The 26429-nt window shown below is 38.3% G+C and overlaps 1 protein-coding gene across 1 annotated transcript; it reads left to right on the forward strand.

Annotated features, from left to right (window-relative positions):
* Positions 1–26141, forward strand: PTTG1IP2 (PTTG1IP family member 2). The gene is made up of 7 exons (XM_069006788.1): positions 1–175; positions 2352–2404; positions 4764–4872; positions 7581–7689; positions 11271–11336; positions 17785–17831; positions 24594–26141. Exons 1-7 carry the CDS (start codon positions 61–63, stop codon positions 24641–24643), a joined length of 549 nt encoding a protein of 182 aa, XP_068862889.1. The 5' UTR covers positions 1–60; the 3' UTR covers positions 24644–26141.
* The last annotated feature ends 288 nt before the right edge of the window (positions 26142–26429 follow it).

Below are 26429 nucleotides of genomic sequence, written 5' to 3' on the forward strand. Positions count from 1 at the left end.
CGGCGCCTGCGCGGGGCTGGTTCCCGGAGTGCGCGGGGCCCGTGCGCTGCCGGCCCGGTGATGGAGGCGGCGCGGCGGTGGCCGCTGTGGCTGCAGGGCCTGGCGTTGCTGTGGGGCCGCGCCGTGCTGGGGCTGGAGCAGATCCGCACCACGGTTCCGCCGGCACCGGCGCAGGGTAAGGAGGGGCGGGCAGTGCGGCGTCGCTCCCTTTCCTTCCCGTCCGTCCCGCGGGTGCGGCCTTCCCGGGCGGGCCTGCCCGGGGTCCGCGCTCGGCCCTGGGCCGGGCACTGGGGCACGACAGCGGGCACGGGCACAAGATCGCCCCCAGGCCTGCAAGGGTCCAGCGAAGCGCTTTCAGGAGAGCTGCGGCGAGCTCGGGGCTTGCCGTGGTGCTGTCCCCCGGCGCGGAGCCGGCTGGTTTCCGTGGGGCGAGAGGGGACAGCCCGCTCCCGGCCGAGGGACGGGCTGATGGCGCTGGGGTTTGCCGGCCTGCGGGGCCGTGGGGGTGTCGGGAGCTTTGCGGCACGGAGACAGCATTCACAGAACCGCAGGATAGGGCAGATGGGAAGGGACCACAGTGGTCACCTGGTCCAACCTCCCTTGCTCAAGCAGGGTTTTCCTAAAGTACGCAGTCGGCAGGGTTTGCTCAACCCTGGGTGATGATGAGGAGTGTGGCTCAGGAGAAGCTGGTGGAGATGCTCGTCCCTCCCTGTTCTGTTGGAATCATTTATCTCTTCCCTGCTTCTGGCAGGCAGTTGGTGAAGCTCGGCCTCAGATTTAGTTGCCACCAACAGCGTGACCACAAAGGTGCACGTCAGGTTGGCTGGCATCAAATTAGGGTATCTCAAGTGCACCTTGGCAGGTGTGTCTAGATCCCAGTTACAGATGTTTCATTTCCTTTAGGGAAGGGTTTATACTTGAAAAGGGAGTCTCCAGCTTTTTGAGACAACTAACTTGAAGAAATTCAGCCTCAGTAGTTCATGTTCAGAAAGCTTGTTTGTTTGGGTGATTTAAATCTGACTTTGAAAAAGTAATGAAGTATTTTTTTTATAATAAGCATGGTGGTACTCTGTGTTGAATAATCCCGTTTGAAAATTTTTGAGTATAAACTGAGAACTCTTTCTGAACCTGCTTCTCATGTTGTTTTTTTATGAATTGGTACATGGGCCTTACCTTAGGCTGTTAATTGGTACCTGTAACAATTTAATTGGTACCGGATAAACTAGTAAGGGGCTTTTTAATATGAATATATTAATTAAAGATAAATATACTGGTACATAAAATGCATTTAATGTTAAGAATTAGTACCAGAAATATTTAATACTGAATTACTAAAAGAAAATATTGAATTATATAGTTGTCTCACAAGCAAGTAACTTAGCTCAAATTGACAACTGCCTGTGACTAATGCTCCATTAAAGTTAGAATTGGATTCTTGATTTGGAGATCTTTTCCTCTTGTATTTGTGATATACTGAAATAAGGACAAGCCTGTTTCATTAAATAGTATAAAAAATTATCATAGGATACGGTTACTGGAAGAAAAATCCAGATTCAGACTTGGAAAGGAGATTCCCCCTCATCTTTCAAGTAGTTCGTCTAGGTCAAGAATATGGCATGTACGTGGTCCTGTGGGCAACAAATTATGTCTGAGTTATGGATAAAAAAAGACTTGTCTTAAGATAGTAAACATGGAGTACTTCTAAAAAAAGTAAATGTGAACACCAATAAGTATGTCTCTTTTTTTTTAATTCAAAGAAAATGTGCATTAAGTATGTCTTCATCACTTGGCTTGTCAAGCTTCTGTTAAAGTTCTTATTGAACTCTTGCAGATTAACTTTGTGTCCTATATTTGGAAGTGGTTTTTATTGTTATTTAAAATCATATTATTTGGAGAGCTTTATCTTTTAAAATCTCTTTTCTCCCAGAAAAAAGTTAATGCCTTTGGAAGGGGATAAATCCTAAGCAAGGGTCAGCTTTTGCAAGGCTTCCAAAGCTGCAAAATTTGGAATGTTCTCTAAATTGAAGTGTGTAAGTTCTAGAATTTCAGCAGAGATACAAGGAGGCTCTTGGGTTATATCTTCTGTGTTGTCCTTAGAGAAGGCAAGCAGAGGTTAAAGGTAAGCTTGAATTGTTTCCCTATGTCTAAGATTGAACTGAAATGTTTTTTATCTATGTTTGCTGCAGTTCTCCTCAAATGGGATTACTGAGATTTCATTATTCAGTCAAAATTATTGCTTGTATCTAGGATTAGAAAAAAGAAAAGGTTAAATATTATGATAAATGTTTGACCTTATGGAATAAAAATAAATACATAATCTCTGTATGTTTTGGTTTTGTTTGTTTTTGTAGCATGTTCAGCACTTTCCCAGAAGTCCTGTGAAGAATGTCTCAAAAATGTTTCGGTAAGGTTTTTAACATCTTTTTTGATTGATAATAATTTCCACTTAATATGAAATCAAATTGTTAGGCTTTCTTTGGCTGTTTGTTTCTTGTTTAAATGATGGTCAACTGATTTGTTGCTGCCCTTCTGTCACACCTGATGCCAATGTGCTTTCACTTTGCCAGGGTGGCTCCATGATTTGCTCATTCAGGGTGTTCCTGTGCTTTGTGTGGAGAGGACAGACTGAATCCAGGCTTCCAGTGTCAGTGTGTGCCTAGGGCTTTTATAGCTCAACTGAGTGAGTTGGTGTTGCTGCTACTCCAGACTCATCCTCATTTTGGGGGCAGCGCTTAGTTAAATGTCCGTCTAATAAGCTCAGTCTTAGGCAGTTAAAATGCCTTGCTTTTCTTGTATTGTGCTAGGAAAACTGGGACATTAATGTAAATAAACTGGAAGTGCCTTTCTCTGAAGGTGCCCCAAGAAGTGCCTGTAGCTGAGGCAGAGTGTGTCAGTGCTTTGCAGATGTTCAGTGTGCTGGTCCATCCACTGACTACATCAGACCATGTGTGCTTAAGACTGCCAGGCTGGGCCGCTGTTGGTAGCAGAGTGTTTAGATTTGCAGTGAAATTGCAATAAGGCAGATCTTAAAATGTTAGAATTTGTTTCTCTGTTCTTTGCTGAAGACTTTTTTAGCTCTACAATAAGGGTTGTGATAAACATGCAGAAGGCATTAGTCCCTACAGAGCAGAAGAAGTGAGAGGTTATTTCAAATTCAAACTTCAGATGTCACTGAAAAGAAATATTTCAGGAGTGTTTAAGTTGCATATAAGCTTCCATTACATTTTCACTAGGGAAGATTGAGAAATACCTGAACTTACCTGCTTGTTTTATGCATATTTTGGCTTTTTAAGGGAAAAATATTAATTGAATCGTATTGATGATTGTGTATTTTCAGATTGTTTTATCATTGGAAATGAGTCAATTGAAATATTTTCTTGTACTTCAACCCCCACTCCAGTTAGTAGCTGTGTCAGGTATTGCCTTTTGGGCTAGACACGTTTTCAGTAGTTAGATGCAGGGGTTTCCATCAGAGTGATACAGCTGGCCTTTCTGGGCTCCCAGTTGTCACCAACAGTGTACAGTAATTCGGCTTAGGAGAAACCTCATGAGCCACCTAATCCAGCTTCCTACTCAAAACACATCAACATTACATTCAAAGTTTAACAGTGACTTTTACTATGCCCCCTATTAGTTGTTGTTTTTGAACTGCTAATTCTTATTAAATATTTGAACAACAAAAAGAAGCATATTCTCATCTAACATCCTTAATTAAAAGGGCACGGTTTTTGCAAAGTGTATTCTATTTTCTTAGTTGTTTTTGTTGATGTGTCTTTATGGGTATGTTTAACTTTTACAGTCTAGCAACTAAAAAATACTAATAAATTTTTCTTTTATCCACACTTTTCAAGAAAGCAGAACGTGCTGCAAATGGTTTCCTTTGTATTTAATGTTTTGTAATCCATTAAGAGAAAGATAACAGGCTTTGTGTAATTGAGGATGTATGACAGAGATGTTCTTGGTAGTACTGTTAGATAAAGCATAGTTCCTGTCTGAACTCTTTTTATAACGACTCCTAAAAAACCCTTTTCTGTTAAAGATTCCTATTACTGTTATTCAAAACTATTTCATTGTTTGTGTAGTAAACAACTTCTAAATAAATATTTATTTTAAAAGATGAAAACCAAAACCTAAGCTTGATACTTAGTGATGACTTTAAAAGCAGAAATGTTGTGCTGCTATTTTAACTATAATATACATAAAAACTTTAAATTTTAAAAATATTCAGGTATTTAAGTGTGTGTAATTATGGTACTCAATGTACTTTGCAGCACAGATTGGATGAGGCTTTATTGTTCATTACCTTGGAGCAAAAACTCCTGTAGAATTATAAGGATTCTTTACTGTTTTCTTTCTGTTGATAATCAAATACAAGGCTGAAGTAAGATTATAAGATTATATTTTTATTCCTTAAAGATAGGAGGTGTTTTAAAATTCGGAACAATCAGCATTCTGATTTTGTATTTCTTGTTAATTCCAATAATTTTAAACTCAAAGCTATTTTACCCTCAAGAATGCAGAATACCTCGGTATGTTGCCAAATATTTTCAGGCTAGTGTTACCTGTAAGTACAAAATGTTCTTATTCACAATTCAGTTTAGGTTTTACTGAGAAATTGTACAAGCACTTCTGTAGACTTTATAATACAAAGCACTTACGTTTCTCTTATTCGTATAAGAAATCTGTCTTTGGGGTGGTGCACTAAATTATTAACTGTTTCTGAAGATTAGTAATTTGGGATTTTTCTTGTTTCTTTTGCACAGTGCCTTTGGTGTTACACCAACAACACGTGTATTGATTACCCAGTAAGAAGTATTCTTCCATCATCTTCATTGTGTTCTCTCTCAAATGCTCGATGGGGAGTTTGCTGGAGTAGGTACTAATTTTACTTTTGCTGTAGAGAATTATTTATGAGTATGATTGAAGTAAGACTACCACTTGCTAGAGCTGTTTCCTGATAATTTATTTGGAGGGGTGGGGGAAGGAGAACAGTGGCTGTGATTTTGAGCCATATCTCTAATCTACTGGACTTAGAAACAGTCATTCTTAAGGTTTCTTTGTGAACAGGCAGTGTAGTTATGCTGATCCAATGGCTTTAAAACATTTTCACCTTCTTTAAAATTTCTGAAAGTGTTAGATGATTTGTCTAGATCCACAGTTGCTTTACTATATTCCAGCGGCAGTACTGAACCAATACCACAGTCACACAAATAGAGTCACACAAATTCTTGAATGCTATTTTTGCTTAAACAACTGAAATAACAGTGTAATTGATGGGTACCAAAGGCAATGGAGATAAGGTTTAAAAGGAACATTCATGGTGCCACTGTAGGTTGTAATCCTGCATCATTTAATTGTTCTTCAACTTCCATTTGCGTTGCATGTTTTACTACAAAATACAGCACTGAGCATATGCTGCCATCATGGTAAAATACTTGGAGCTGTTCTTGCAATAATGTGTGTACAGATCTAAATTCAGACTAGACTGGAACAGAGAACACCTAAGGCTTTGGAAAGCTTCTCATATGAAACAAGAGTACAGCTTCAGTCCAGCAGAGCAAAGGCTTGCTGCTTTCTGTGTGTTTGTGCATGGACACCTGGAGGCTAAAGGACAAAATCAAGCGGGGATGAACTGTCAGTGACTGTTGACTGAAGAAAGTTATCGTGCTTAGTGCAGAGAGATTATGCAGTAGTCTAAATTAGGGTAGCAGAAGTAGAAGATTGTTGTTAAAGTGGAACATGCAAGTTTCTGAACACTACCACTTAATGATTGCTGCAGAGTGACTAGATTAAACAGTACAGGTGAACTTTATCAATTCTGTATTCTTACAGAAGGACTTTGTGCTTTTGTTTTCTGAGAACAGGCATTTATGCTTAGACTTTTGTTGGAGTTTTTAGGGTACACTAAGTATATAATTGCAGTGATAAGGCACACTTTTAAGAAAACTGGGCTTGCAGTGTCATAGTAAAGGCTCTTACTATGAAATGTTTAGCAGAGTTTTTTCTGAAAGTGTAGAGGGTTGACTCCTGCCAATAGCTAAGTACTCACACAGCTGCTTGCTTCCTCCTTCTCTCCCATGGCCACAGTGGGATGGAGGAAGAAAAAGGAACAAGAGCAAAAAACCTTCTTGATTGAGATAAAGATGGTTTAAAAATTGAAGGAAAAAGAGGGAGAGGAAAAGAAGGCGATTTTTTTTTTCCACCCCCCACAGGCAGACTGACGCTCAGCTAGTCCCCAAACAATTAATTCCCATTGGAATTGGTTTTCCCCTTGGAAGCCAGTTACTCCCTCCACTTATTTTTACTTTACCTCATTGCTGACCATGAGATTATATGGTGGCCAGTTTGGGTCAAGTGTTCTGTCGGCATCTCCTCCTGACCTCTCCCTCTCTGCGTACGTCCAGCCCTGCTCACTGCGGGGAACAGAGGGAAGGGGGAAGGGGAGGGGAGATGGAAAAATATTTTGGTGCCCTTCAAGCCTGTTCAACAACAACCAAAACATTGGTGTGATACCAGCATGTTTTAGCCAGGAATCCAAAACACAGCATCAAATCAGCTGCCACGAAGTAACTTAACACTCTCAAACACACCGAGTAGAGAAACACATGTTGTTTTCTACTGATACTAAGGGTGGTCTTGACAGTTTACTGCTGCTGTGGAAGTGGCTTCTAGCTTGGGTGCCATTTGTGTTTCTAGATTGACTCTAGCTTAAACACAGAATGAAAACTTCATAATGGAGCACATTCTCAGCAAAAGAAAAGTAAAAGTAGAAAAAAGAACCCCAAACTAAAACAACAACGAAAACCCCCTCAACTAGGCATTTCCTTAATAGATTTTTTACAAATTACAGGTGGCAACATGCCTTGGGGTTATATGATCTTACTGAGAGTGTCCCCTACAGAGACAGCAGGAAAATTAATTAACTTGTGAAGGTGGTGGTGATGGTGTTTTCTTCCTTTGAGCAAATAAAATTAAGACAATAATGTTGTTCACCATTGCTGAAAATGAAAGTGAATATTGCAGCTTTCAAAGTCAAAAACAAATGACTGTTCCAGTTACAATTTTATATGAATTAGATGTGTTGACAGATTATTAACCAGAGTGAAGTGAAGAAGAACAGTGTAGCTTAATTGTTTTGGGTGTTTTCATGAATAGTAAGCAGATGAAATAGGTACTGATGACACAAATGCAGCCTGACAACTGACAGTCTTTTCCTGCACTTTAATAGGTTCAAAAAAACTTCTTTGCTTCAGTTAAGTAGTATACCTTTTAAAAAATTAAATTTTGTTTAAAACAATTTTTTTTCTTTGCTGGATGAAGTATATTTAATCATTTGTAACTTGTAGGAAAGTAACAAAATGAAAAATGTGGTTTTACTTAATGTCTGTTCAGTGTAGATTATGCATAGTAGCAATGTTTGAATGTGGTATGCTGCATTTTATCTGGGGTAGTTGAACAGAATACTACAGAGGTTTTTGCATATAGGGATGAAAAAATGTCTGGGAAGGAGGGGAGGAATTATCAGGACGATAAATTTTACTGATGGAGTCTAACAAGTTGAATATATTCATGTTTTTCAGTAAACTTTGAGGCTTTAATTATTGCCCTAGCTGTGGTAGCTGGACTCATTCTGGTGTCTGTAACAGTCTGTTGCTGTTACTGCTGTTACTGCAGAAAGCGTTCCAGGAGGTAAATACATCTATTTGTTTCCTTTACTAACACTGAGTCCTCATCTTTCCTATCTACCTACAATTTTACTCTCCAATATACTAAGAGTATTTTCATTTGGAAGCAGTTCTGGTCACTTTGCTTTATTTGTTTGAGAAAGACAACAAGATAAGAGATATTTAGTGACAGGTGGAAGAGATATTTAGTGACACTGGAAATGATGCTGGAGTGACACTGAAGTGATGTTTCTAGTGGTAACAGCACTGATGCATTCGACTTTAGGTAAGCTATTGCTTTATACTTCTACATTTTACACTTTCTTAACATTGGACATGAAATCTTTCAATGACCAAATAAATCCTTGCTTCTTGTGATAATGGTATAAATAATTTCTTTCAAGGCAAGTTCACTGTACAGCAAAAAGGGACCAGGTGAGTAACAAGTAACTGAGCAACAATTTCCTATACAGCACTTGGTATCCATATGTCAGAGTTGCTCTAGGATCTGTCAGCAGTCAGTATCTAAGGAGTTAGCTGTCTTTGCCAATTCAAAAAGATACTCTAAATGTAAGATAATACTTCTTTGCTCTAACATACTAAGCAATTTACTTCTTTTCAAGGAAAGTAATGCTGCAAATATTAAATGTTCTTGATCTTGGAGAACTTGAAAAAGTTTTTTTTAAACTGGCTTCTCTAAGTAGCGAATATTAAAAGGAGGGAAGTAGTTGATGACTAGATAAAATAGATATGTCAGTACTACAGTGTGAAGTGGGACAGCACAGCATGCTGCCATGAAGTAAGTTATCACTTCCTTCCTTCCTTCCTTCCTTCCTTCCTTTTCACCCTTTATCACTCAAGTTTTACAGCTTTCTGGACAGTGTAGTTTCAGTTAGCTCTGTTCTTTTCGTCCTTCAGTGCTTCTCATGTGAATAAAATGTGGACCTTATTTCTTCGTCTGAAATGATTTCTATACTTTTTAAAGTACCTTTGACTCATTGTTCCTGTTTGTGGGTTGTTTTTGATTTTTTTTTAAAAGAACTTATGTAACTGTACGTAACTTACATAAGTTTAGTGCTGACCTTAAAGCCAGAGAAATATGGTACATGTGTGACTTTAAAAAAATGTGAAAATAATTGTGAATAACATCTTATTCCTTTCTCTCTTCCCTGAGAAAGAAGCATGTACCTGTTCTGTTGGTAGATTGATATACCAGATCTGCCCTAGTGCAAAAATGAATACTCTTTAGCCCTGTGCTGATAAGCCTTGAAGATGTAAAGAAGAGGTTTAGATCTTACATAAGATCTGCCACATCCTCTGCGGAACAACTGAGTAGGCCCCTGTGGCTGACATGTCAGCAAATAAAGCTTGAATCCTGTGAAAAGAGACATTTGTGCCAGACTTCAGTTTTAGTAGCTAAGTTGTCAATCAGTACTGTATCATCTAATTCTAAAAATAGAGGGTTAGTTGAGAGTCATCTTATGCCAAGACTCCAAAGGTGTCAAGCTTAATCTTGTGACCCTTAGAGGATTTAAAGGTCTTGTCAATCTGGGGTCCAGCTTATTTCAGGAGGATTCAGAATGTGTTATTACACTGAAGCCTGGTGCATTATTGGCTTTAAGCCCACTGATTCTCAGCAGGAATTATTTTGCTCTCTTCTCTCTTATTTTTGGGGACTCATTTTCCGCAAAATAAACCTTCTTTTTTCATGAATAGGAGGAAGGAAATGTGGAAATGTAGTACTAGATGTGTTTTTACTTACTCTTTAGATGTATTATCTGAGATCTGAGGTGTTTTGCACCTTGTTTTGTAGAAGTATCAGTGTTTCTTTTGGGCATTCTTAAGCTGTGGTGTTTCAGGGTTTGAGAAGCCAACACTTACCTTTTCCTTGAACACAGAGAATACTTAGGTGCATTAACCCACATCAGTAATGTAGTTGGCTCACCTCTGTCCATCCTACCACAGGAATTCTAGGAAAATTGGTGCAAGTTTTTTATTTTTATCCTGTGTTTTTGGTCTTCTAAGAGTCTGGTTCCACGTACTTGAAACAGTTTCATGAACAGCTGTTATTCATGAAATTATACTGAATAGACTCTCAGGAACTTCCGTTATCAACCATGTTTTTATTTGTATAATCTCAAACTTTCTGAATTTGGAAGAAAAATTCAATTAATTCAAAGTATCCAGAAATCAGAAGATACTTAATGGCCTTTAATTACAGGGAAGAAATGTATTTTCTGAATCATACAGCAGCATTTTATTTATTTGATGTTTTCATATTTTGCAGCACCAGTTGTGAAGATTATTGCATAGTTATAAGACAGTGGGGTCTCCAGTAAAGCAGTTTTACAGGAGGGTGCCCAAAAATGGGAGCTTCTAGTCTTGCTGGACATGCTGATGTGCAGAATTGATTAGTTTTCCAAAAGGGTCCAACATTGTTTTAAAATAAAAGTGACCTGTTGCATGTTTCCTGCTCCCCCAAGATTCTTCTAATTCTTTAGGTGGAAAAAGCTGGAACTAAAAAATTTGTTTGTGAAACATTGTATGGATTCTGAAGTACTGGCTTGTACTGAAATGACTAAAATGTTCAGAGAGATATGTGGACTGTTTGAGCACATGAAAGAATTGAATTTTTATTTCCAGAGCTGAATGTGTCTGACTTTTGTGTATTAAAGTATTTGACATGCTGTAATTAACCACTGGATGTCACTCTTGCTTAACTTAGATATTGGTGGCTGCAGATGTGTGGTAATGCAACTGTTCAGGTGTATTAATATTGTAAATCTTCATCTCAGACACCTTGAGAACTGTATTCACTTTGGAAGATGATGAGCACTTGGGCAAGCATGGCAGTTGTCCATTACTAATCCCAAAGAATCGTCATAAATTCTGTCAGGAAAAAACGAACAGAAAAATTGTTTGACATTTGCTTTAGAGTCCTGCAAGTCTTACACAGTCTGTGTAATGGTTAAGTGAAGCTGAGCTTTCTCCAAGGCAGGTCGCAAAGCTAAACTGCGATAGAGCATTCAGTAGAGCATATCTGCACATGCACGGCTCAGATGTACTGTGTAGGTTCAGCATTTCCCAGAATCACACAGCTGATACTCAGGTAAATTCTTGCTCATTCCAGAACAGACTGCTTCCCTGGGGGCAGCTTGAGATTGGTTAGTAATGCTTTTTGGAAAGATAAATTGTTCTGGCATCAAAGGCTTATGAACCATCAATCTTCCTCCAGAGGTAACAATGGACTTAACTGTGCATGTGCAGAACACTGACTCTGAAGTGGGGTGTGACACATGAGGAAAAGGGCAGTTAGGAATCCTGCTTCTGGAAGAGTCTGCATCGTCTTCCTGAGAAGCTGTAAATAGTTCTGTGGAGGCTGAAGGGCATAAAAGCATTTGGATATTAAAAAATGTGAAAGGATAATGACACAAACTTGTCAATTATACTAACTCAGCTGGGAAGTTTTACATGGCTGTGAAGTCGTATCTCTGGTCAGACTATAAATTCTTTTTGAAAATAAGTAAAGTAACTAAATAGTGATAGCTTAGCAATAAAGTTGCTTTTTCTTCCTTTTATGCTTTCCTTCCCTCCTTATTTTTCTAGCAGACTAGATGAAGAGGAGCAGCTAGCTAGGAAGAGAGAGGAACGAAGACTGCAGTCTCTTCAGAGGTAAGTCTTGACAGCTTGATATATAGCTATACATTTCCTGGTGATGTAGGAGTATTTTGATTTTCTGAGAAATAAGTGGAGTACTGAACAAAGAGGCATGTGAAGTTAGGCATGATGCTGTCAGGTTTTTACAGAACAGGGCTTTATTATGAGAGTGATGAACCTGATTAGGAGCTGTGTTGCTGTAAGTGGACAGAGAGCAAACAAGTTGATGCTCAGTGTGGCAGGTACCATGAGTGCTTTGTGCCAGTCAGGATCAAACAGAAGGAATATGTCTGAAGTCTTGTCCACTCTCTCCTGGATCAATGTCTGCCTCTGCCATGAGTTAATGTCTATAAGTGAGCTGGGGTTCAGAGGTGAGACCCACTTGTTGAATTCATTTGGTAGTTGTTTCTTTCTTCTTTTAAAATTTGTCTGGGAAAAGTAGAGAAGTTGATAGTGAGATACCTATTCAAAGTCTTGCTCAAGAAGTGGAAAACTTTGGCTCACATCTCACTTTAGCCTTAATTTCATATTGCCATCCTTTCTGTTAAAGCTGCATAGCACAGTGTAAAAAGAAGTGCAAGAGTCATCCATGATAGTGTTTCTCAGTGAGATCAGCATTCCTTCAGATTTTTATAGGTTTTTGTTTTGGTAGGTTTTTATAGCTTAGTTTTACAGTGACTTTTCATGAGTTTTAAATTTTTCTTTAGATAAACAATTTTTATTGATAGGGTGGTGATGCCTGGTACAAGCAAGGTGTACCTTTTGAATCATACTTCCTTTCATGGTCTTTATTTTGGAGATTCACAGCTTCAGCAAGACAATGGTGTCCTAATAACCGAATGCTAGTCTTGGAGTTGTTGCATGTGGGTTTGAATCCTCATGCACTGACAAGGAAATTAATTAGGTTTGCACTTCTCTAAAGACTCATCTGCCAAGTAACAGGTGGGCACCTTCCCTGCCTTGCTGATGCCTGCTGTTTTCTCCTCAGATTGCTTGTTAGTAAAAGTGGGAGGCAGGGAGCAAGGCATGCTTCCACATGAGAACTCTTGGGGAACTCTTGCATGAAGACATTAAGTTTCTCTATACAAACGTGCATGGGTAGACAAGGCAGGTATCTTTCTGACTAGGCACAAAAATGGGAGTCAGAAAGGTGATCTTACAGATGTACCTGCTGTTGCTCATGTATCTGACTGGCAGGAGCTGGGAAAATCACTCATCTGAATTCCATGCATCTGTTTACTTGCTCTGAACTGCCAGGTTATATAAGCAAACACAGCAACTCTTTGCCCTGAATCTGATAGTGACTGACTCTGAAGTAGCACTGTGATATTAAGAAGCAGAACAGATCCTGTTGTAATGGGTTAAATTGATGTGTCCTTTAGCCTTGTACAAAATTCCTAATCTTGCTGGCAATTGAAAGAATTAGAATAGGATACAGTAAGGATGTAAACCAAATAATTTTTCAGAGCATGATGAAGTGCAAAGTTCAAACAATAAGTGTTTGGGTTTGTGATTATTATTTCTTTCAAGTATTACATACTGTCAGTTTTATATAACTATTTCCATTTTCTACTAGTGGTATAATACAGTTCTGTAGCTTTTAAACATACCAAATTTGAACTTAGATTTTTATTCTGCACAGATTTTAACAGCACAGATTTACTGTTGCAATAGTGCATATTCTGCATTTGTACTCATTTAAGGAACTGTAAGCTTAAAAGTAACTTTCTGAAAAGAATTAGATGTCTTCTAGTGTAGTTGATCCAAAAGTAATGTTTTGAAAATATGTGTTTCTCAAGTGTAATAGTGACACTAGTTTATCACTTTAGATTGTGTGTAAATGCGCTTTGCTTCTAAAGTAATTGAGAGTTGCTGATGCAAAGAGCATTCTTATTTTTTTCATGCCTAAGGCACAACATTCCTTAACCCTGTGCTATGCCAAATTTGTTTTACGTAAAGGCGTTTGCAATTCTGTGAGGGTTTTGATTCTGTGAGGTTTTTATTCTGGTGGATAAGTTCAGTGAACAGTCTCAGCATTATCCATAAGATTGCTGGGATCCACAGGATGCAAGGACATAATGAATCTGGAGCTGGGAGAAAAGCAAAGAAAGCATTTATTTGGGGACAGAGTAGGAAGGACTTGCCCTTTCATCGTTGCAAGGTAGTGACAAACATTATCCAAGAAGAGAACAGATGCAACTTCATTTTCATAAACATCTGAATTTGTGACCTGAAAGTGTCAGACTTGAATGTGCATGGAGGGATAAGAAATAGGCATCCAGTTTAGGAAAAATGCTCACACACAGTTTCTCAGATAACTTATGTTGAATATTTGCAATGGATCAGAAAAAAAGGGCAATTCTCTACTTGCTAATCCAATTATAACTAGTCACAGCACAGTAGGCTGAGTGCTAGTATGAGCTTGATGTTACTCCTATAATGCTTTTGTTTCTAAAGAGAAGGGTTCCAGTGAAGAATATCAACAGTTTTTTGTATGCTAAAACCATGTGCCTTGTGGTGAAATGTACATCCTTAATTATGCTACTTTGTTCAGTTAAGACAGTACTTACCGGTGGTTGTTATAAAGCAAAGACTTCTGCCCTAGGTGTGTAATAGGAGATGATTGTGTTCCATAACCTTTCCACTGTGATTTGTGTATCAGCTTTAAATTCTTGGTACAGTTAATCTGTAGGAAGTCTGATGCTTCTGGAGCGTAAGGTGTGCTGTGCACACACCAAACAAGTGGTGTTGCACCGGGCAATTAGCAACACAGAGCTAATACCTTGAATTTAGCCTAGGAGCAAGGTTCACTGGGAGCAGACTGCTCTGCCAGAATGATTGCTGCAGCCTTACTTAGAGCAGCATTCCTCTTTCCCAGCTTGTCTCAGGAGCGTGTCTGTAAAACAGAAACTGTTTTAATTGCAGGAGAGAGCTTAGCAGCAGCCCTGGGGTATTTCCATGGTCTGAACACGCATACATACTGTGTGTGTGGCTGGGGGTCATGGGAAAACACAAGGAGCGAGCCACTTCCAGCAGCCAGAGCGCCTCATGCTGCCCACTGCTTGCTTCCTCTAAGACCTTTGGAGGATGCATTGCTAGTAGCAGGCTGTAGAACAAATTAATATTCTCACCAAGCCATTTTGGACAAGCAACCTGCAGAGGAAGACACTACCTTGTACTGTGTAGTCCTTCCTTTTTACTGTGAAGTTTTCGCATAGTTTATGAAAATAGCTGAATAGATGTTCAGATAAATATCATGGGAGGAAAATAGGCACAGCATTGACCTTGTGTCTATCTGGTTTTGTTGCTTTCTTTCTTGTCACCTTACATGTTGTTTTTTTCCTGTGGGATACAGCTACTTCAAATACAGCTTGTTCCGGTTTGGAATTAATTTCTGGGCATAGGCAGTGATATGGGATACACGTCATAAGGTCACCCCAAGACACAGCTGTTCATATCAGTTGGCAATGGAAGGTGAACAGGACTAGCCTGACTTCATTTCATGATTCCATTAGTGAAAAAACAAAGTAAGGAAGCCTAAGTTCCATAGTTTGCTCCATGGAATGTTTTTTGTGGAAGGTTTAAGATGATTGCAGCGCCTGGTATTTTCTGTCCTTTCAGGTACACTGTGAAAGTCTGCTTTTTAAATTTAATATTTGTTTGCATTAAAATTCAGTTAATTATGGATACTTAAGTGTCTCTTTGGAAGATGCCTGTAAAATTAAAAGTAGGGGTAATTAATTATGTTGGCTCTCTGCTTGTCTACACAAGGATGAAACTAGCTGTCAGTTTACTGAGAGGGTTGAAAATCACTGGCAGTAGTTAAAGTTCGCACTTGTAGTGAGGTGCATGAGGAGAACAATGTCTGGAGTTTAATTTTTGACTTAAAACAGGTATCTTATTGCATAGCTTTAGTCCTTTATTTGACTTCATCATCTCTAGCATGAAAAATCAGTTTTAAACATAGCATTGAGTAGTGAAGAGTTTTCTATACACTAAATTGTTTACAACTTCAAATACATGGTATATTTATATGTTAGATTTATATAATTTATAAATCATTATTTATTTTAGAAGTTTATAAACAAAAGCTAAGCAATGAGATCCAGTGCCAAGTATAATTTGGTAGTGTACTGATAAGGGAGAACAAGGAGACAGGCCAGGGAAAGAAAGGATGGCAGTTTATTTGTGAAGAACCAAGTATGGGAAATTATTATGTGAATTGTTAGTATTGGGAAAAATACTTCCTCAGTTTACAGCAGTGGGGACAACTTGCATGAGAAGCCAAGACTTTATCATGTATAAGATGGAGTAATAGCAGTAGTATTAAGAAACAGAACCAAACTTGAAGAATGAAGTGACTTGAGCTGATCTTAATGCGAGATGTGGGTGGTGCAGTAATTCTGGGTGGCTGACTCAGGGACTGCATGTTCAGAGCTGTGTCTGGTTCTTCGGGGTTGATCTGTACCTAAGCCTTATTTAACTGAGCAAGGATTTAGTCATGGGTGAAGTGATGCCGTCATGGCTGCCTGTTAGAGTTTGAATGTTTCACTGATATTAATGGTTTTACCCTTCAAACTTAATTAGATGTTCAGTGGTTTGTTTTGAATAGCCTGGGGAAGTATCCTAAAGTCTTTCTGAGGTTTAGAGCCTACACAGCCTGATTTTGCCCCATGCCCTTCTTAAGCAGGTGCTTTCTGAATTTGGAACTAATTCACACTGACTGCTGAAGTACTGAGGTTTCAGTAGCTGAAACTGCAGCAAGGAGTCTCCATTACTTCAGACTGGGTATGCAAAACAGTGAAGAAATGCCCTTAGTACCACCAGTAATAAACCTGGTTTGAGGTCACATGAAAACTATACAGTAGAAAGGTTTAGCTTTATACAGAAGGCTGCTTTAATCAGAATTCCTCTATTCTCTTCCTGAGATCCCTTGCCCCATATAGTATCTTCTTCTTGCGTACCACAGAAAGCAGAAATCCTGTTGTCAGGTCACCTTCAACGGGTAAATTTGTCTCCACTTTTTTCTGTTCTCTTCAATATCTCAATCCTGACTTTCTTCTTCCACATGAATTTGATTACCCTGACTCTCCAGTTCCTCTTCCTGCATTTTGGCCAGGTTGCTTTGTTTACTATGCTGTCTGGGCTTAATAATGCAAAGAGATGTAATGGACATGGGTATCTCTGGGAAACAGTAGAAGGTTTAGAGTCTGTCTGTCTTGTTTGGTTTTTCTCATCATGCTTTATCTGCATGCTTTTCTAGAAGTGCAGTTGCTGGAAAAGGCCAGTTCAGCCCTTCAGCTCTGTAGGAAGCAGGATAATTGCTTCTGAGGACCCACAGGATCTGATTAGCAGTAGGAATTGTTTGGAGGTGGAATATGCATAGGGCAGATGGGATCTTTGGTGAATTAAGCTGTCACTGCTTAACAGCTTTCTGCTGAATACGTGCAAATTGGAATCCGGCAAAAGTCACAACTTGTCTTACTGGGTTGAATTTTGACAGCATGTAGCAAAGGCTATATTTTTAATTTTTTTCTTTTATTTTTGTTAGAGGAACATGTTTTTGCCAAATTCTATGTTTTTTCCTCAAAATATATAGATCCTGGAGCATACTCATGAAGTAGTTGTGTAGGAGCTTTTATGTTTGGTTTTTAAGCTAAGCAAAATAGATCCTTCCTTTGTAATATAGGAAAACTATCTGAGAAAAGATGGAATTTTTTCCATTTAAACGTCTTTCATTTTTCCCCCCTTCACTTTTGCGAAAGGAAAGGAGAAATTGACTCATCAGACACTTCGTTTATGTGAATAATTTAAGTTTGGTAATATTAGATACAGCCTTGAAAACTGTCTTATGGTCAGAAAACATAAAAACCAATTTATATTTAGCACAATATTTTAATTTATTCTCTGCATGGATGCCATGCTGGATTTTAGAAAGCAGTAGTTTTCACTTACACTTGCTCTATATCTTAAGCAAAATAGCACCTTTTATCTTTTTAGAATTATTACATTGAATTAGTATTCCAAAGTATGTTCTTTGCACAGCTAAATTTTACAATTATGCTCCCTGCTGGAAAGCATTAGGGAGTCTTCCTGTGTAGTGTAGTGCCTTGCTTCTTATGTATAGATGAACACCTTAGTGTGTGTATGTGTACATATATGTGGATGCATTACTTTCATATAGAGAAGTATTTCTTATTGTTTGTTATACATCTTATTTTCACATTATCAGTTAGTGAGAAGTTATGGGAAGTCTTACAGATACAGTGTATGTAGATACTCACATAGTGTAAATAGATTATATAACTGCTAAGTGTGATTTTTTTAAATTTTTTTTTTTTAATTTGTAGTGTAATTACCAATACTAATGTAAAAAGTGCTGTTGGTTTTTTTGGATGTAATTACAGCTTGCTTACAGCTCAGAAGAGTCTGAATGTTCTTTTGATGCCTTTATTTCTTGCAGGAAACATGAAAGAAAACTGAAGCATGATGAAATACGTAAGAAGTATGGTATGTGTCATCTTGTTTTGATACTGTGTCTAAATTGATTCCTTTACCCTAATTATTGTTAAAATTCACAGCAGACATAAGCTGCTTTATGAGCAGTGCAAGCAATCAAGCCCAGTTTTCTACTGGTGCCTGTCTCCTGACACCTGAACACCTGATCTCAGCACATTTATACTCCTCTTCTCTTCCTGCACTGACTGCCCAACTGGGCAAGAAGACAGTGTGCTGGATGGGGTGTTGCTTGGGATGGGCATTTAAATACATTGATTAAAATAAGTGGTTCATTCTATCTGTTCCTAGAATAGAGGACTGAGTTTGAAGGCTTTTTTTTTTGTTATTGAATGTGATAAATCAACCTACTTGAACTTTGCTACTGGAGTCATGGCTACTGAAGGAGGAGAGACTGACTAGTAGATGGCAAGCTTTTTAAATCAAGCTTGAAAAAGAAGGGATGAAGACGCAGCCTCATGTAGGGATAAAATATTTTTTCTTTGTTTTTAAGTGGAGCTGTGGTCCAGTTGTAGAAGAATTATCACAAGATTGTAGGACCTGCTGTGTTGTATAGAAGGCTCTTACTATGTAGGCTTGTCAGTGCTTGCACTTTTCATTTGATTTGTTCCTGGGGTTAATAGTACTGTGTATTCAGAGACAGATCTGCTAAAACTCTGCTGCATTTTTTATTATGCAAATTGCACTAATGTCAGAGAAGGTGATTCTAGGGGTCTGAACAGTCAGTCAAAGCTGCTAATTTTCATCCTCTTGTTAAACTGATTGGCAGAGTCTAGGAATGCCTTCATGAATCTGCAGCCTGCCCTTTGCCTGATGCCGAAGTGATATGGACAAACTCTGTAGGGAATTCTCTGCATGGAGAACATTTGTAAAAGAATAATCCTTTGCTGTAACACAGGAAAACTACACTGGGAAGCTTGAGCTTCAGGAGAAAGAATGTTGTAGAAACTAGAAGTAATTGTTGTTAAACATCAGTCATGGAAGTTCTGTGGTATTTTACAGGATAATTAACCCTATATCTCAACCACAGTTCAGTTTCAAGAAGTGTTTGAGTGGTTGACAGCAATAGTCCAGATGTAAAAAAAGCAAACAAAATCCAAGTGCAACATAAAACAACACAGGCTTTTTGTTTGTTTCTCCTTAGAAGAGACCTCACAGTCAATCTCAGCAAGTTTGAATCATTGGGAAAGATCTGGTGAAGAACTTAGGGCAGTGGCTGTGTCCCCACAATCACTTGCAGCTCTCAGTGCAGACGTACCTTTGCATCTCCTGGATGCAGCCAAGGTGCAGGTCCTGGGTGTGGTATCACAGTTCTTGTATCAGAGCCCTGCACTGGGGTTTGGTGATGTGAAAGCTGCATTCTGTTATATTCTGCTTGTGAAACCAGTTCACTTGTCTCTGCATGGCCCTACATTTTACTGAAGACAGTTGTCTGTTCAGTGCTTAACTTTCAGACCTTTGTGGAGTGCTTTGCTGGATCTTGTTGGAATACTTGAGTTCCCGAAGTTTAAAACTGTATAGTGCAATGCCTCTGGAATACATATATCACATTCAATAAATCAAGTATTGCTTGTAGCTATACTGTGCACACAGTCATTGGAGAGCTCATGTCATTTTGTCTCTACTATCAATGAATTAATGAGAAACAAGTTCGTATGTTCATTGTGTTGATAGAAAGTGTTCCTTCTTGTAAGAAGTCAGACATACTCCTTCCTGCAGGTGTTTTGCAGTGCAGCTTACCTGCACAAGATTGCTATTGGACTATAAAACTTAAATTTTATTAGCAAACTTCTATATAAAGTTTATTGACAGGTTTGCCGTATAGCCTAAGCAAAGATTAATTTATATTATCATATACATGAATTTGAGGCCTGGAATCTCATGGTTAATTTTTGTCTTAAAGAAAAATATAAGTCTCACATAAACAAATAGCACATCCTGAAAGGATGTATGTAAGTGAGGAAAAGTGAAATACAAAATATGTAAAAATTTTGAAATCCAGAAATATAATTGCTGCTGTATATAAAGGTTGCATTCTGATAATATGCAGGCAGATAATTGTCAGAATAATTCAGTGAGACATGAAGTAGACTTGGATCTTCTGTTCACATTTTTTACTGTCTAGAAAATACAGATGTTAGCATATTAAACATAATCTAATAAAAATTGCTGGAAATAATTATGGAGGCACTAGATTATTTTGCACTCTTGCACACTGTGGAGAGGATTCTCAGTTAAGTAGGCATAGATGAGTGGTAGAATGACAATGACTTTGTTAACCTGACTCTGTAGATTAAGATGATCATGCCTGAAATTTCAGCATTTGGTTGGCTATAAGGGAATGCCTTTTCCCATTTCATCCCACAGCTTTCCATACTCCATTTAAATGGTAATTACACATTTATAATGCACTGCAGGTGTCACTCTAGCCACAATCCTTTGGGAGCATTGGAAGCAATAGAGAGCTTTAGCAACCAGGAGTACACACTTTCAATTATTTCTTTGTTGCACAATTTGATAGTATTTTTCATTTGCTCACATATATGAATGCAATATGATTACACAAATTATACGTTGACTCTTAGGAAAAATTTAAAGTAGAATTCAGAGTACTTTGCAGCTTGTGTAGTACACAAAGGAGCTACAATTTAATTCCTGCTGCATTTGCTTCTATTGTGTGTTCAGTATAGCATTAGTGAGAAGCTGCTTTATTATTTATTTATTTCAGGATTTTGCCTAGTATTAGTGGCAGGATTTTTTTCATTTAGTTTTGCAAAATGATTGCCATTTCATTGCTTTAGTTCTGCAAAGGTTTTGATCAGCTATTTTAATATGCAATCCTATCTTGTTTATTTTGTGTGAGACATTGATTTTTATATTCAATAGTTTATCACAGTAAATGTTTCTTCTGTTCAAGGTAGATACTTTGCCTTGACCTTCTTTAGTGTTCTGAATGCAAGGCAGGAGAACCTTGCATTGCCAAACACTGAAAGCTATTTAATTTGTTTTTTAAGAATACAGTTGTTAATCTGGGGGGCTAAAAATAAGGAGGAAAAGTTTAATAAGGGGTGAAGACAGGCAGCAACTAGGTTGGGTTTTTTTTTTCAGCCATACACAGTCTCTTGTAAGTATTTCACTGGTTAATTCCTGTTTTGGGCCATGTTGATACATGAGAGTCAGATCTCAATGACTGGGGACCTGCATAGTTAGATGGTATACGATATAAATCAATATGCTGGAAAGAGGTATTAATTTCTTTTGACCATTGCTTTGTCATTTCATATTTAATAAGGTGCCTCATTATTTCATACAAGCTAATGAAAGATACTTGACTACTATACCTTCCAAATTTTTGAGTGTTTCTTAGATACTGCTAAGTAGGTCAAACACTAACCTCAAAATGAGGATAAATAGAAGAACTTTTAAGTGCCCTGTGTGTCAATATTCAAGCTGACCAGTAACATGTAATGGACTTGATTGCAAACAAGGCTCCTGAAGATACAAACATCTGGTTTCTCTGAACCCCTGAGGGTAAATGACAACTTGGGTAGTGGCTCTCATGTCAGACAGGAAACAGTTGAGAGGCAACTCCTGTCTGGTTCAAGGCAGCACAAGAGCTTCAGCTGAACCAGACGTGCTGTCCCATTAGCATGGGCTGCCAGTTCCTTGGAGTGGCACTGGCAGAGTGGCTGTGGCAGCTGACAGAAGCTTTTTGTCATGCCCCTTTTTTTTGTATGTCTCTCCAAATAGTTTTTGTCCATTTACTGGAGCCTGATACTTCTTCAGAAAGAGTTGGTGCAAGCGATGAGCTGCTGTCTCACTCCTCTTACTTAATGTAATCGTATGACATACTTAAAATGCTGAGGATAAAAGAAATTTAAACTCTGGATGGAGTTTCAAGATTAAGGCTGAAAGCAAAGTGTATCAGGTATTGTAACCCCTGGTTATCCTCATTTGGAAGGAGGGCTTGCCATTTCTCTTGGAGTCCATTTTTCTGGGAGATGGATTTCTGAAGTCAGAACCAATAGTGTTCGCACTGGATTGACCCATAGTTCTTAAAGCCTATTTAGTTCCAGTATTCTGTGATGAAGCAGTTGAGAGTACTTCAGGTTAGGCATACTAATGCCTGGTTGGTGGTGACTATATCTGTTCACTCCTAAACATAATTCAGTAAAATTAAAACAAGTGCTTTCCAATGTGGGAATGGCATTTGCAGTGAGGAGTAAAAGTGACACGTTCACTTGAAATACGAGGATTAGTTCTCTAAAATGGCTTTTATCTGAGTGTTTTGGGGTAGAGGAAGAGAAAAGTATATTCACTCCTCAGAATGGTATAGGAAAGGTTTATCAGGACTCTCACACAATCCTCTGGTTAATTTAAAACTGGCACTACTGGATGTGGATAATTTTTTCCATTGCATTTCAGCTGTTCAACCTATAAAGAACAGTATCTAGTGTTTTACTGTGCTACTTTCAGACCTGTGAAATGTTGAGTATGTGTCCTGAATGAAATACCAAAAAATACAATAAGCACTTGCCAGACTATAGAGAAAAGTCTGCAGGCTATGTTCATTTTGTCAGGGAATCTGGTACCACTTCTTGCTACTTTGTGGAAAGCTTTTTGAAGTTAGGTGCATTTATTTGTAAATGGAACTTTATGAGTGCCAGGAGTTTATGCAATGGCAATTGTAATAATAATGGTAATATCTACTGTTGATGCTGATTTTCTGTAAATGTTGTGTAAATGTGTTTTGTATTTCAAAGGGCTGAAATACAGAAGTACTGCAATTTTTTTTTAAATTGGACTACTCAGTTGTGTTTCAGGTAGCTAACCATACTAGGATCCATATATCCTAACTGCCAAAGTATTAACAAGTCTGGAGGAAGGAAGAGGGTGATGGTCTGGGAGTAAAATACATGTTTCTTCTATCTTTGGGTTGGGGTTAAATTAATGCAGGAATGTTACCTGAAGGCACTAAAGGTTGAATGGCAGGCCAAGGATAACAGGGGTTTTTTTTATTGTGTATTAGCTTACTTGACAGCTAGAATAGACTTAGTGGACATCACAGTTCTTTGTTTAAATGCATGAAAGGTAAGATTAAAATTTGAGAAGTAACCACTTTCTAAAAGTTTAAAAATATAAAAATTTCAAAATCTGAAAATATTGTAGATTATTTTTGACAATTATGCATTTAAGCATATTCTTACTACACAAATGCTTAAATTTTTATTTTTTCAAAAACAATTACAGAAAGGGATAGTACCTCTGATACAAGGTACTATACCAGGTAAATAGACTGTATGTCATGTTACCTGGCTGAAGCTTTATAAATGTGACTGGCTTACTCCTTGGACAAGTAAGGGTCATTATATATGAGGACTAGTTTTGATACTAACATTTTACGAGTTGACTGCTGGTAATCTTGTTTATTTGAGTGATTATAGGACTTTTTATACTTATTTCTTATTCCAAATATTTACTGTTCCCTATCAGGTAGTTAGTTGCAGTAACTGATACAGTAAATCAGCACTGAGCAGTTGTGCTGCTTGATTGACATCTTAAAATAACCTGGCAGTTCAAATGAAGCTCACCAACTGCACAAGGTAGGAAAAAGTGTAGTCTGCCTACAGCACCATTAGGTTTTGACTTTCAGATAAAACAATGAATGTTCAATATCTGTGTGCAGGTACACATGGAAAAGCAGGTATGGTGTGAAAAGGACTGACGGGAGTTCTTACAAGGTTTGGCAGTGACTAGAAAAAATTTTTTTTCACTGTTGTGTATCTGAACATTTGTGATTTGGGGTTGCTCAGCTGCACCGTCTTCTGTTTCCATGCCTAGACAAATGAGCTAGAGAGGAGTCCTTGTCATACAGCAGTATAAAAATCTTGGCAGAAAAGATAGCAATAGTGGCCTTTCACACCAAAAGGTCAGCCTCTGGACTCTTACAGGACTCCTTTATTTTCAGTCGTCTGCCTACCTCAGGTTTAAAGTGAGGTTTAGTCTCTCTGAAATAATGACTGTGTGTAACCGTGATTGCTTGACTAACCCTTACAGAGGATGCTCTGCATATCCAGGCACTCAGCATAATTGGATGGCTTTGCAGTGCTTTCTGTGACAGTATTCTAGTGTAAAGTCATTAAGAATCTTTGTGATGGAAACATACTGCAACTTGGATTAAGTGATGCTCTTGTTCTGGTCCCTGGAGGTTTTAGTGCATGTAAGAAGTGATCTTTTTTTCTTAGAGGTTATTGTCCTGTTGCAGAAAAGCTGTAAGTGGCTGAATGTGACAGATGGTTGAATATAACTGAAGTAGAACTAAGTCAAAGTAGCAGCATCTTACATTTTAAAAGGATGATGATCTTATAGTCACTTGCATTTATAAATTGGCCACTCAGAATCTGTTCTTCTTGAGACAACTCTATGGTTAGGTTTTTGTCCACTTGATTCTCACAAGTGCATTTTTTGGAATATACCTCACAAATAAGAAATGTTTTTTCCGTAGTAATTTTTCATAGAGAAATGTTCTCTCCCTGCTAAATCATTAAATACTTATGCATTATTATAGTCTGAGAAGTAAGAGTGCTTAGGAACACTTTCAATTTATTGTAATACTTGTGTATTAAGGTAATAGAGCAACTGTTTCAAGAATTGCCTTTTGGATTTGTTACATGCAGTTCCTATTTTAGTGAAGTCAGCAACTCAAAGTTTTTCTGTAATAAAAAAATGATAAATGTAGTCCCATTTGTTTTACAGGTCTTCTTCAGGATTCTGATAACCCCTACAGCAGATTTGAGAATGAATAAAGATGAGCGCCTTTCACAAGAGCTGTAACTCCAGAATCCAGGAAGACTGTTTTCATTTGCCCTTTGTGTTCTTTCACTTTTGATATTTTTTTTGTCTCCAAAGTTTTTTTTTCCTGGTTGTAAAACTAGAAGCAGCTGAAGACTTTCTGAAATAACACGTTTCTATCTTCTACCTGTATAGAACTAATTTTTTATAAATGTTTGCTGAAATTTATGTTGGTTATCTTTCCTGCTCTTAAATCTATATTTTATTACTTGATTTAGATGGTTAATAGTCACAATAATGTGTTTCAGTTCAGTCTTGACTGCCACTTAAAGCAGTTGTTCTCATGTTCCTAAATAGAGATTATATATATATCTAATAAAAAGCAACATGGAAGCACAGCTCTACATAGCAGAAATAGTTGATGAAAAATACATCATGCCCATTCTTGTGGGTGGAGGGTTTTTTGCCTGGAAAAAGATCTTCCAAGAGTGTCATGTGTAAGGATTGACAGGAGCATATTTGTCTTTGAATAATTAAATTCAGTTGTGGGAATGTTAATAAGTACTTTGGATATAGCACTGATGTGAAAGAGAAACCAGTTAGCAAAATTGGAAGGTCATTCTTGAACCAAACATAGTTATGTGTTCCTAAATTTAAGAAACATCAGTCTGTGTGAACACTTTATTCTGCAAACTTAATGTATATTGGAAAAAAAGTATTAAGTTGCCCATATTCTGCAGTTTACCAGGGCTGACCCTGGCCAGCAGCTTAAGCACTGCCCAGCTGCTTCCTCCCTCCCTTGGGAGGATGCAGGAGGGAATGGGAACAGCAAAGGGTTGAGATAAAGGCGCGGTAAGTGAGAGAGAGTAGTGGGAACAAACTCTGCAAAGGCAATTGCCACCTCCCAGAAGCAGACCTCTGCCCAGCCTCCCCTCTCTTTTTCTTGGTGAGCCTGGAATAGGGTCAGTTTGGGTCAGTTTTGGCCAGCTGTCCCAACCGTGTCCTCTCCCAGCTTCTTGCTCATCCCTGGCCTACTTGCTGGAGCAGGCAGAGGGGGGGAAAATGAAACCTTGATGCTGGGCAAGCAATGCTCAGCAAAAACCAAAGCACTGGTGTCTTACCAGCACTGTTCCTGCCACAAATCCAAAGCAAAGCAGCACCGTAAGGGCTGCTATGAAGAAAGTTACCTCAGTCCCTGCCAGACCCTATACAGTAAGAAGGCAATATTTTTTTTAAGCTTTTATTGTTCTTTTGATATTTCAGTAATGTGATTTACTTCCTGTCTTTCTTTTCATAGAGGTGTTTCCTTGAGCACTTTTAGTAGCTTACAAGTGTGATGTGACAAGCAAAGAGCTCCTCTGTGCCCCCAGTCTAACTGTACATTCCCATTTATTCTGTACACTCTAAATCACCTCCCTTGCTGTTTATTATCTGTTAAACAAATGTACAGTATTGAAGGTTTGTGTTATTTTTTGTCCACATTTCTAAAATAAACTCTTTTAACATCTTGAATGTGATTCTGTGTACTTCTGTTGTTCCATACCATTTTAGGTTAGCTTGGTTTCAAAGAAATTACCCAGTATGACTTTGGGAGAAGGAAAAAGATGCGTTTTTGCTGGTTGTCTGTGGCAGGAATTAGATTATGCCTGTGGATGCGGATGCAAATTGCCATTCCTTGCAATGTCAAAGAACCTGCCTCTACTAGGGTTTAGTAAATATCACTTACCACTGGTTTGTTACAGTGTTCTTTCACTGGCTTTACCTCTGCAAACTGTTTCTCTGTACAGAGTTTATATAGAA

The sequence above is a fragment of the Aphelocoma coerulescens genome, chromosome 2, assembly GCF_041296385.1.
Source record: "Aphelocoma coerulescens isolate FSJ_1873_10779 chromosome 2, UR_Acoe_1.0, whole genome shotgun sequence".
Taxonomy (NCBI): Eukaryota; Metazoa; Chordata; class Aves; order Passeriformes; family Corvidae; genus Aphelocoma; species Aphelocoma coerulescens.